Source organism: Lepidochelys kempii, chromosome 15 (assembly GCF_965140265.1).
Source record: "Lepidochelys kempii isolate rLepKem1 chromosome 15, rLepKem1.hap2, whole genome shotgun sequence".
Classification (NCBI taxonomy): Eukaryota; Metazoa; Chordata; order Testudines; family Cheloniidae; genus Lepidochelys; species Lepidochelys kempii.
Genome location: NC_133270.1, coordinates 13,409,047 through 13,421,555, shown reverse-complemented (window position 1 = coordinate 13,421,555; position 12,509 = coordinate 13,409,047). Strand labels below are relative to the sequence as shown.

General features: G+C 44.4%; 1 protein-coding gene across 4 annotated transcripts in view; it reads left to right on the top strand.

Moving 5' to 3' along the window:
• Positions 1-12,509, top strand: part of CABIN1 (calcineurin binding protein 1) — a 206,298-nt gene that overhangs the window by 29,989 nt on the left and 163,800 nt on the right. For all 4 annotated transcript variants that reach the window (XM_073312661.1, XM_073312662.1, XM_073312664.1 and 1 more), the window contains exons 19-20: positions 6,266-6,425; positions 6,683-6,798. In XM_073312661.1, the coding sequence (XP_073168762.1) occupies positions 6,266-6,425; positions 6,683-6,798 (276 nt within the window). The remainder of the gene's footprint in view (positions 1-6,265; positions 6,426-6,682; positions 6,799-12,509) is intronic.

Below are 12,509 nucleotides of genomic sequence, written 5' to 3'. Positions count from 1 at the left end.
ACTCAGCCAGGTCATTTCCCTTGTTTCGACTCGTGGCGATTCAGTCCTACCAGCAGTGCACTGTGTTTTAACCTCCATCCAGCAGAAGATGATGGCTAGTCGTCATACTGCACTGTCTTCTGCTGAGCACCCAGGAGATGATGATGGCTAGCGGTTGTACTGCACAGTCTGCTGCCAGCAAGATGTATAAAGATAGCTGAAGTGGCTCAAAACAAGAAATAGACCAGATTTGTTTTGTATTCATTTTCTCCTCCCTCCCTCCTTCCCTCTGTGAAATCAACGGCCTGCTAAACCCAGTTTTGTGTTCTGTCCTTGAGGTTTTGAGTTCTATCCTTGAGGGGGCCATTCAGTTTTTTGCAAAGCCACCCCCTTTGTTGATTTTAATTCCCTGTAAGCCAACCCTGTAAGTCATGTTGTTAGTCGCCCCTCCCTCCGTCAGGGCAACGGCAGACAATCGTTCCGCGCCTTTTTTCTGTGCAGACGCCATACCACGGCAAGCATGGAGCCCGCTGAGATCACTTTGGCAGTTAGGAGCACATTAAACACCACGCGCATTATCCAGCAGTATATGCAGCACCAGAACCTGGCAAAGCGACACCGGGCGAGTATGCGACGTCAACGTGGTGACGTGAGTGATGGGGACATGGACACAGACTTCTCTCAAAGCATGGGCCCCGGAAACGTGGGCATCAAGGTGCTAATGGGGCAGGTTCGTGCCATGGAACGCCGATTCTGGGCTCGGGAAACAAGCACAGACTGGTGGGACTGCATAGTGTTGCAGGTCTGGGACAATCCCCAGTGGCTGCGAAACTTTTGCATGCGTAAGGGCATTTTCATGGAACTTTGTGACTTGCTTTCCCCTGCCCTGAGGTGCAAGAATACCAAGATGAGAGCAGCCCTCACAGTTGAGAAGCAAGTGGCAATAGCCCTGTGGAAGCTTGCAATGCCAGACAACTACCGGTCAGTCGGGAATCAATTTGGAGTGGGCAAATCTACTGTGGGGGCTGCTGTGATGCAAGTAATCAACGCAATCAAAGATCTGCTAATATCAAGGGCAGTGACCCTGGGAAATGTGCAGGTCATAGTGGATGGCTTTGCTGCAATGGGATTCCCTAACTGTGTTGGGGCCATAGGCGGAACCCATATCCCTATCTTGGCACCGGAGCACCAAGCTGGCGAGTACATAAACCGCAAGGGGTACTTTTCAATAGTGCTGCAAGCACTGGTGGATCACAAGGGACGTTTCACCAGCATCAACGTGGGATGGCTAGGAAAGGTACATGACGCTTGCATCTTCAGGAACTCTGGTCTGTTTCAAAAGCTGCAGGAAGGGACTTTATTCCCAGACCAGAAAATAACTGTTGGGGATGTTGAAATGCCTATATGTATCCTTGGGGACCCAGCCTACCCCTTCATGCCATGGCTCATGAAGCCATACACAGGCACCCTGGACATTAGTCAGGAGCTGTTCAGCTACAGGCTGAGCAAGTGCAGAATGGTGGTAGAATGTGTATTTGGACGTTTAAAAGCACGCTGGCGCAGTTTACTGACTCAGTTAGGCCTCAGCGAAACCAATATTCCCACTGTTATTACTGCTTGCTGTGCGCTCCACAGTATCTGTGAGAGTAAGGGGGAGACGTTTATGGTGGGGTGGGAGGTTGAGGCAAATCGCGTGGCTGCTTGTTTCGCACAGCCAGACATCAGGGCAGTTAGAAGAGCACAGGAGGGTGCGGTGCGCATCAGAGAAGCTTTGAAAACCAGTTTCATGACTGGCCAGCCTATGGTGTGAAAGTTCTGTTTGTTTCTCCTTGATGAAACCTACCGCCTCTTGGTTCACTCTACTTCCCTGTAGGCTAACCACCCTCCCCTCCTCGCTTCGATCACCGCTTGCAGAGGCAATAAAGTCATTGTTGCTTCCCATTCATGCATTCTTTATTCATTCATCACACAAATAGGTGGATAACTACCAAGGTAGCCCAGGAGGGGTGGTGGAGGAAGGAAGGACAAGGCCACATGCCACTTTAAAAGTTTAAAACTTTAAAACTTATTGAATGCCAGCCTTCTGTTGCTTGGGCAATCTTCTGGGGTGGAGTGGCCGGGTGGCCGGAGGCGTTCTTGGGCATCTGAGTGAGGAGGCTATGGAACTTGGGGAGGAGGGCAGTTGGTTACACAGGGGCAGTAGCTGCGGACTGTGCTCCTGGAGCTCAACCATATGCTGGAGCATATTGGTTTGATCCTCCAGCAGCCTCAGCATTGAATCCTGCCTCCTCTCATCATGCTGCCGCCACCTTTCAGCTTCAGCCCTCTCTTCAGCCCACCACTTACTCTCTTCAGCCCGCCACCTCTCCTCCCTGTCATATTGTGCTTTCCTGCACTCTGACATTGTCTGCCTCCACGCATTTGTCTGTGCTCTGTCAGTGTGGGAGGACAGCATGAACTCAGAGAACATTTCATCGTGAGTGCGTTTTTTTTTTTTCTTTCTAAGCTTCACTAGCCTCTGGGAAGGAGAAGATCCTGTGATCATTGAAACACATGCAGCTGGTAGAGAAAAAAAAAAAGAGGCAGTGGTATTTAAAAAGACACATTTTCTAGAACAATGGCTACACTCTTTCACGGTAAACCTTGCTGTTAACGTTACATACACAGCACATGTGCTTTCATTCCAAGGTCGCATTTTGCCTCCCCACACCACGTGGCTAGCCCCTCCCCCCCCACCCCCCCGGCTAACAGCGGGGAACAGTTCTGTTCAGCCACAGGCAAACAGCCCAGCAGGGATGGGCACCTCTGAATGTCCCCTTAGGCAGCCTTGGGTGGGTTTGGGGGGTACTGGCTCCAGGTCCAGGGTGAGAAACAGTTCCTGGATGTCGGGAAAACCGGTTTCTCCGCTTGCTTGCTGTGAGCTATCTACAACTTCATCATCATCATCTTCCTCATCCCCAAAACCTGCTTCTGTGTTGCCTCCATCTCCATTGAAGGAGTCAAACAACACGGCTGGGGTAGTGGTGGCTGAACACCTAAAATGGCATGCAGCTCATCATAGAAGCGGCATGTTTGGGGCTCTGACCCGGAGCGGCCGTTCGCCTCTCTGGTTTTCTGGTAGGCTTGCCTCAGCTCCTTCAGTTTCACGCGGCATTGCTTCGGGTCCCTGTTATGGCCTCTGTCCTTCATGCCCTGGGAGATTTTGACAAATGTTTTGGCATTTCGAAAACTGGAACGGAGTTCTGATAGCATGGATTCTTCTCCCCATACAGCGATCAGATCCCGTACCTCGCGTTCAGTCCATGCTGGAGCTCTTTTGCGATTCTGGGACTCCATCATGGTCACCTTTGCTGATGAGCTCTGGCCAGCGTGGTAAGCTGCAGGTGACCATGCAAACAGGAAATTGAAATTCAAAAGTTTGCGGGCCTTTTCCTGTCTACCTGGCCAGTGCATCTGAGTTGACAGTGCTGTCCAGAGCGGTCACAATAGAGCACTCTGGGATAGCTGCCGGAGGCCAATTGCGTCCACAGTACCCCAAATTCGACCCAGCAAGGCCGATTTAAGCGCTAATCCACTTGTCAGAGGTGGATTAAGGCAATCGATTTTAAGAGCCCTTTAAGGTGAAAAAAAGGGCTTCATCATTTGGACAGGTGCAGGTTTACATCGATGTAACACTGCTAAATTCGACCTAAACTCCTAGTGTAGACCAGGGCTTGCACTACTAATTTCTATCAGATTCAAGAGATTAGCCTTCCTTTCCTAGGCCTTTGTCTCTCCATTCCTGCTGAGACGTTCAGTAGGACATAAAAATCAGAATAAAATATGACAGGTTTCAGAGTAACAGCCGTGTTAATCTGTATTCGCAAAAAGAAAAGGAGTACTTGTGGCACCTTAGAGACTAACCAATTTATTTGAGCATGAGCTTTCGTGAGCTACAGCTCACTTCATCGGATGCATACTGTGGAAACTGCAAAAGACATTATATACACAGAGACCATGAAACAATACCTCCTCCCACCCCACTCTCCTGTTGGTAATAGCTTATCTAAAGTGATCATCAAGTTGGGCCATTTCCAGCACAAATCCAGGTTTTCTCACTCTCTGCTCCCCCCCTCCCTCCCCCCCCCACAAACTCACTCTCCTGCTGGTAATAGCCCATCCAAAGTGACCACTCTCCCTACAATGTGCATGATAATCAAGGTGGGCCATTTCCAGCATAAATCCAAGTTTAACCAGAATGTCAGGGGGGTGGGGAGGTAGAAAAAAGCAAGGGGAAATAGGCTACCTTGCATAATGACTTAGCCATTCCCAGTCTCTATTTAAGCCTAAATTAATAGTATCCAATTTGCAAATGAATTCCAATTCAGCAGTTTCTCGCTGGAGTCTGGATTTGAAGTTTTTTTGTTGTAAGATAGCGACCTTCATGTCTGTGATTGCGTGACCAGAGAGATTGAAGTGTTCTCCGACTGGTTTATGAATGTTATAATTCTTGACATCTGATTTGTGTCCATTTATTCTTTTACGTAGAGATTGTCCAGTTTGACCAATGTACATGGCAGAGGGGCATTGCTGGCACATGATGGCATATATCACATTGGTGGATGTGCAGGTGAACGAGCCTCTGATAGTGTGGCTGATGTTATTAGGCCCTTTGATGGTGTCCCCTGAATAGATATGTGGGCACGGTTGGCAACGGGCTTTGTTGCAAGGATAGGTTCCTGGGTTAGTGGTTCTGTTGTGTGGTATGTGGTTGTTAGTGAGTATTTGCTTCAGGTTGGGGGGCTGTCTGTAGGCAAGGACTGGCCTGTCTCCTAAGATTTGTGAGAGTGTTGGGTCATCCTTCAGGATAGGTTGTAGATCCTTAATAATGCGTTGGAGGGGTTTTAGTTGGGGGCTGAAGGTGACGGCTAGTGGCGTTCTGTTACATTTTACACATACACATTTTAAAGAGAGTGGTCACTTTGGATGGGCTATTACCAGCAGGAGAGTGAGTTTGGGGGGGGGGGGCGCGGAGGGTGAGAAAACCTGGATTTGTGCTGGAAATGGCCCAACTTGATGGTCACTTTCGATAAGCTATTACCAGCAGGAGGGTGGGGTGGGAGGAGGTATTGTTTCATGGTCTCTGTGTATATAATGTCTTCTGCAGTTTCCACAGTATGCATCCGATAAAGTGAACTGTAGCTCACGAAAGCTCATGCTCAAATAAATTGGTTAGTCTCTAAGGTGCCACAAGTACTCCTTTTCTTTTTGAGAATAAAATATAAATGTTCTGAGTTTATGGACATTGGTTCATTTTACTTTTGAGGCCAAAGGAAAAGCATAAGTTCCATAAAAACATACTATCTAAATAATATATGGAATGTGTTACTAAAGCCTATGCTTCTCTGAATATCACAGTCCTGAATAGCAACTCCACCATGTGAACTAAAAAAGGGCACTATTTTTAGTAACAGATTTGTAAAGTTGCTGTGTGGTCCTCAAGGTGTGATTTTAGTAGACACTATAGTGTAGTCAAATATGCTTCAGTAGATGAAGCTTTCAGTAGGGCTCTTCTAGCATATGTTCTGGAGAAGTAATCTCACCCTGTTGGTTAGAGGGAGAGCCATACAAATCCCTTTTCTTTGAGTTGTTGTCTTCTCTGTTTCAAGAATAGGCAATTTTTCATAGGTAAATGATACTGGTATTTCTCTACCAGACTGTCACGCACCCACCCATCCCTTATTTCTAGTCTGTTATGCATTATTCACTTGTTAACTACTATCTCTGAAATATCTCTCTTCAGGAGAATCTCTGTTCATAATTCCTAGTTGGCTCTATCTGGCTACAAGATTTTCATTGTATTTAAATTTGTTGGAACTAACTTTTGTCCAGTTTCATTCTAAGCAAGTATGTCTCACCTTCCAGGATGTAAATACATCGCTTTATAGTCATCACTAACAGGAGCCTTGATTCAGCTTCTGCTAGTGCTCAAAAATTCTGCTATTCCCTTAGTCATTTGTGCTTGTTTTAGTGTGATATTAGGACAAACATACCCAGTTAGAAAACTACCTTACAGGTAAGAAAAATGGGCTTTTCCCATATTATCAAATTCTGGAAATTGAGAGTGTCTTCTCTTTTTAGTACTTTCAGGCCCAGCCAGCACAAGAAGCAAAGCTACTTAAATTTAGATTTTTGTTTGTGTATGAATAGGATGCAGTACCTGCTGAGTCATCTGGACTTGTGTAAATTATTTTTCTAATATGTATATCTTTGTGTGTATAATGGGTATCGTATATTTCTTTATTAGATTATAGATTGCAGCATGGCAATCCAGGAGGAAGCCAAAGAGCCATATGTCTCGTCAGTGCTTCCCTGGATTATTTTGCACCGGATTATCCAGCATGAAGAAGATGCCTTCCGATCCCTTTGCTGTCAGCAGCAGCAGCTCCAAAGCCAGGGCGAGGAAGGTAATAGTTTAATTTGTCAATGTTATATGTTGTTAAACCATTGCTCCTTATCCTTTTCTTCTTTGGCATGTGTATGGGAAATGGCTAGTGTTCTTTTGTCCCTCTCACTTAGGGAGTCTCCAATCTTCATTCCCTCGCCACAGTGGACAGTCGTTCTGAGGAAAGGTTTCCTTACCAAAGCATGGAGAAATAAGTAGCTAGGTAGGTTAGCTCAGTTTTGTACTTAGGAGATATAATTACTGGCATCTTTCTTCCAGTGAGTCCTGACACACCTATGCTGCCTCCTTCCCTCATGTTACTGAACACCGCCCATGAGTACTTAGGAAGAAGATCTTGGTGTTGTAACTCAGATGGCGCCCTTCTCAAATTCTATGTGAGTATTGATGCCTAAATATTAAAAATATTTTTAAAAAAATCTGTTTTTTCTCCTGTTCCCTACCCCCATATACATGTATTGGAATGGCCATTTTATCCTAGGTAATGAAGTATTTAAGGATTGTTCTTCCCAGCTGTTGTCTATCATAACTTTTTCAGATTATCTGTCTTTCCTAAACAAACAAAACCATGTCATTTGCCTGGGATAACAGACTGTCTTATGATTACTCAGTCACTATACATTTCTTTGAAACTGTAAAGCACTGTATAAATGTTATTACTGATTTGCCTGAAAAAATTATGCTCTTGTATCAGCCTGTGTTCTCAGTGGTCAACACAAAGTTTAAATTATGCAACTTAAATTTTAATAAAGCAATGGTGGTTTCTGTAATTTTTTTTTTAAGAGAGAGGAAAAAAAGAATTAATTGAACTGAGGTTTTCTGAAGTTAGTAGAAACCATGTTAATGAATGGTATCGTCAGCATCCATCAACATTACTTGTAACCTGATGACTGATCATGATAATTTTTTTTTTTTTAATTGTGCTCTGGTCCAGATATCTGGTTCAAAGGGCACTTGTTGCTCTGCAGTGTGGGAGCAGAACCAGACCTGTCAATCACTAGCTGCAAGGGAATACCGTGACCCTGAAATTTTTATCTGCCTTTGCAGCAGCCGGTGGTTCATCCAGATCTTCGTGCTGCAGAGCTTTACTGAAACTTTGTTTCAAGTTTCTGAATAATTTTTGGCTTAGTAGTGTGTCTTATTTTGCTGCCATCTCCTTGGGCTTCTTCCCTCCTTTTGGGGGAAATTGTCCCCCAGCTCTACTTCTCCCTTTGAGGCATTTGCAGCAGCTGGCACCCCTACAGGCTTCAGGGGAGACAGCTAAACCAAGGAAAGGCAAAAGGCGAGGTCTGTATCCTTCCTCTGTTTATTGAGTGTCGCGTTAGGGAACTCAGCCAGCTCTGTGGACAAGATGCTCAGTCTGAGCAGGTTTGCCTTTGCTGCTATTCCCTGGGCATGAGGGATAGATGAGACCAGCTCTGCTGGGCAAGACACACGCATTGTCTCAGCAGCTTAGTCTAGGTGAGGTCACTTTGGTTCCCCTCCCCCAGGCAGGAAAGGAGGCAGCTAGGATTAGAAAAACCAGCTCCAAAGGTTAAGCAGCTCTCCCCCCCCCATCAACTCCATGAGGGGAGTAATGCCAGAATGGCATCATGACTTTGTCTCTAGAGCCCTCACCAGCAGCATGCTGCTGACTGCAGAATTCAGCCACTTCCTACTCCTCAGGCCATGGATGGAGGACACTGGATACAATAAGGATGCTGCTGACACCAGACAGTGTGATAAGGGACCTTCATGCCCAGCTCCCTTCCCCTGCTACTGACTCTACAACAGGCTTCCCAGGGGTTCTATACTGCGGGCTGGAGCCTCCTAGGGAAATATAGACCTGTCTGGCCCATGTGGCTCCAATGTAACAAACAGGAGTCCAGTCCATCCTGAACTCCAGGCCAGTACTGAAAGAGGGCTCATACGGGCTGGGTGGGGAGAGACAATCAACAGAGGGAGTGCTAGTCACTAAATATTTTTGAAACCGTATTTGAGCCCAGATTTGCATCTTCCTCTAAAGCAGGATCATAGGAAAAATACCCAAAAGGGAAATAAATAAATAAAATTAGTGCTGTTTTCCCTGCTCATGTTCCTGGGGTACAGCAACAGATAATCCTCAGCACCTAATTCCCTTGCTCATATTCACAGAGTTCAGCACAGCAGATCAATGCAGAAAAGACAGGACCACAGAGATGCACTGATTCCTGTGGGCATGCACACATACTTAAACGCGCACACACAGGAGGAAGTCTAACTGTCCACATCAGAATTTGAGGCTCAAAAAATAAAATGTGTATATTAAGACAAAAAAACCCAAAACACTTTCAGGTGGAGTTCTTTGAAACTATGCTAGGACTTCTGCAGCTGCCCTAGACAATTCTTTAATGATTCTAGGTTGATCTGAGGAGGAAATAGGTTTTGTTTACCTTGTCCATGCATCATTGCTTAGTGCCTACTGTCTTACTGGAAAGCTTTTCTTCATTGCATTAATGTTACAGCTAGATAGTATTATAGAATCCAGGAGTGGATTTTAAGGCACTAGTACTGCAGTATTAGTAGATGAAGGGAGGGCTGTCAGATCACTGGTGACTTTTATGATGATATATAGTGGTTTAGTTAATGCTGGGGAGAACAAGTCTCCAATAGCCAGCAGTAGAATTTTTGTCAGCAGATGCTTCCTCTTATCCAACTAGAATTTAGAAGGTGCATCGCTTACATTTAGATTAGCACCCCACATGTGTTAGTGTGCTCTGAAACAAACCCTAATTCCAATACTTGAGTCATCAAGTACTTTTAACAAAAGCCATATTTAACATTTTGTAGCTTATTACAAGTAGTCAGTAGCAGCTTTCAGAGCCAAAAAGGAGTTGAAAGGCTGAAAATCAGGAAGATATTCCAGTGTGGAAGAAAACATTAGAAGAGAAAATGGGCTTCACAAACATGCTAGACACAGGTGTGTGTTTTACACAGTATCCCATCATAGTAAATTACCACCATCTGTAGGTGAACCATCTGCTGGCACACATTGCACTGCTGGTGGCTGAAGGATATTGTGTAATAAAAAATGTTAATATGGCATTAACACATCTACTATAGCCACACTTTGAAGCATTCATTACAAAATCATTCTGGATTGTTGCTAAGAAAGACTATTATTAAAAGCTGAGTAAGGGCACGGGTTGTACTTGTCACTGTTCAAATAATTTTGTCAAGTGGGTATTTTAGTGTTTATACACTTTGCATTGTGTAGGCATGTCATGCTTTTACTACAGTTTGTGGTAATAATTTACTCCTTCCTTTCATCCTGGTCACTATTTACCTCCATTGCACACTTTTAATTTTCAAAAATTGTTAATCACATTTCCTATGACACACTCTGCTGTGATAAAGTGACTACTGTGACTCAAAGCTTCATTGAAATACATTCTAAAATTTCTCATTTCACCCTAATATATGTATTCTCAGCTTCTAAAAAGCGCTGTATGGTTTGTAGCACAGTTCTGCTAATAGGAAAGCCAGGCTGTCAGGAATCGAGGCCTGCAACAGAGCCAGTCTCTGGGCAACCTAACAAGTGCAACTGGCCATAGTAGGCTGCCTGATCGGCTACAGAGCCTTACTTGTCGGAAATGTCAGAAGACCAGCTCTTAAACCCAGCAATAGCTGCAGTTCGATGACTGCTCAAAGCATTCACCTAGGATTGTGATAGTTCCTGTGACTGCTTGTTGCCAGCTTTTGTCCCTTAATTGTTCCAGCCCTGCTTCTGCCTTGGATCCAGCCCTGCTCCAGCCTTGTCTCGCTCCAGGTAACCTGGCTCTGATCCTCTGCTCCTATTTCTGACTGTGTCTCTGCCATCTGGCCTCTGACGCCAGCTCTGACCCTAGGCTCCTATTCTTGGCTATGGACATCTGCTTTAAGTGCTGGGCCTGAGTCCTGCTCCAACCACTAGGCACGGACGTCCACATCCCATCCTTACTGCCCTACTGCTGAGTCATCAGGTCACTCATATTTTCTCTTGTATAGCAAAGGGTTTCTGATATCCCTTTTGGCACCGTTGTTTCTCTACTTTCTTGTACCCAAATGACCATTTCCTCTACAATCCAGTTTCACAGCAAAGAATAATGAAAAGCCTAGACACACAAACTAAGAAAATCTAGGCCACTACTCAATTCTTTATAAGCAGGTATGAAGTTTGCATTACAAGTACAATTTTGTTCTGTAGCCTTTCACCTCTGCTACTTGCTTTAGAGTCTCTAGGAACACAAAGACCAAGGGTAGTGACCACACATACATTCACAAGTATGAGGTCTGGTCTATTTTAGAAGTTTTATTAAAGTTACAATTAAAGTTATTACCTAAGCATATAGAAGTTCTATACAGACCTCTGCACGAGTTACAAATATAGTTACACACACCTCATTAACAATAGTGTTAGGGTCTGATGGGTCTCTTATGGATTGATCATCAGTAGAGGGATGGTTCCAGCTGGAGTGTCCCATAGGGAGTACAATTTTCCCACTCTGGGCACCCTCTTTTTATGTGTCTATATCTACATTCTGCACATGTGCATAAAAATGTGAACCCTCTTTTTCCGTATTGGTCTGATGTCCTGAAGAAACTACAGGGACCCCAATTTCTATAGATTGTGTAGGCTCTCATTATTCTCATTAGCATTGACACACAATCTGTATCATGTGGTTAAGATACATGTTGGAGACAAGATTTGCCTTTACAGTATTTTTATGATTTAAAATTAATCTTCTGGCTAATTTTTTGCAATATTACCACTTGGTACCTCTTTTCCCATAATCTAAGGGCATCGGGTTATTCTTTGGTCACTTATTTGGTCAGCATTTCTTAGCTCCAAAACCTAAAATAGCTAAGCTAAAATCTTGCAGGCCTCCGCCTATAGGCCTTGAGTTTCAGCCCTCCTTGCTTAGATTCCTAATACGTGATTATTCCCTCTACATACCAACCAATCTTGTACTTCTGTAGTCCTACAACTTAACTCTATTTAGCATACGATTATGTATAACATGTTAGTTAATTACACACAATAAATGAACAATAAACTAAAATCATTGGCTGTAGTTCCTGTTGGGGAAAAATAAAGGATCTCATCGCTTCCAGTGCTAATTCTATGGTTACCTTTCTTATTTATAGTATGATGGCATTTTGCCTTGTATTATTATTACTAGTTTCTATTGCAGTAGTGCTTAGAGCCCCATCCTGATCCCCAGACAACTTGTTGTCACTGAAAGGTCTATTTGCATTTTTTGTGAGAACAGAGGTATTAAAGAAAAGTTACCGATCATTATAAAGGAGGACTACAAATGGTGTGAGACTTATACAAAGTAGAAGCAATTCATAATGGAGAACATAATTCTTCCGTGCCTGTAACCTCCCAAAATGATTTCACTAGCAGCTTTTCTTTCTTCTTATCCCAAGTTAGTCTTTACTTAAGCTCATAGAGATGCTTATTTCCCTCATTTTTACTTCTGGTACTACAGTGCCTCTTACAGAGAAGAAATGGAGTAAAGTTTCCAACAAGCATTTGACATATTTTGAATGTAATTTCCATTATCAGTATGTATTGAAATGTGATTTATAAGATTTCAGTTCAGCGGCACCGACTTTCTAATGTGCTGGGGGTGCTCAACCCCCCCAGCTCTGCCCCAACCCTGCCTCTTCCTGCCCCACTCTGCCCCCAAGTGCACTATGCCCTCTCCCCTCCCCTCAGCGGTTTTTGCATGCTGCGGAACAGCTGATCCGTGGTGGGCAGGAGGCACTGGGAGGGAAGGGAAGGTGGTGATCTGCGGGGCAGCCAGCAGGTTGGAGATGCTGAGGGAGTGAGGTTGGAGCTGGCTGCTGGTGGTGCTCAGCACCTACCATTTTGTCCCTGTTGGTGCTCCAGCCCTGGAGTCGGCACCTATGCTTCAGTTGGTGGTTAAACCAGTCTTTCATACAGGGGCAGAATCAAAAACACAGATTACTCTTGGTGAAAATGCCTGTAAATGACACTGAAAAAATCAAGACCTTCACAAAAATGTTCCCTTTAGGGATCTTATTAAAGATCTCATAGAGCCACCTTTTTTACTCTTCAGCC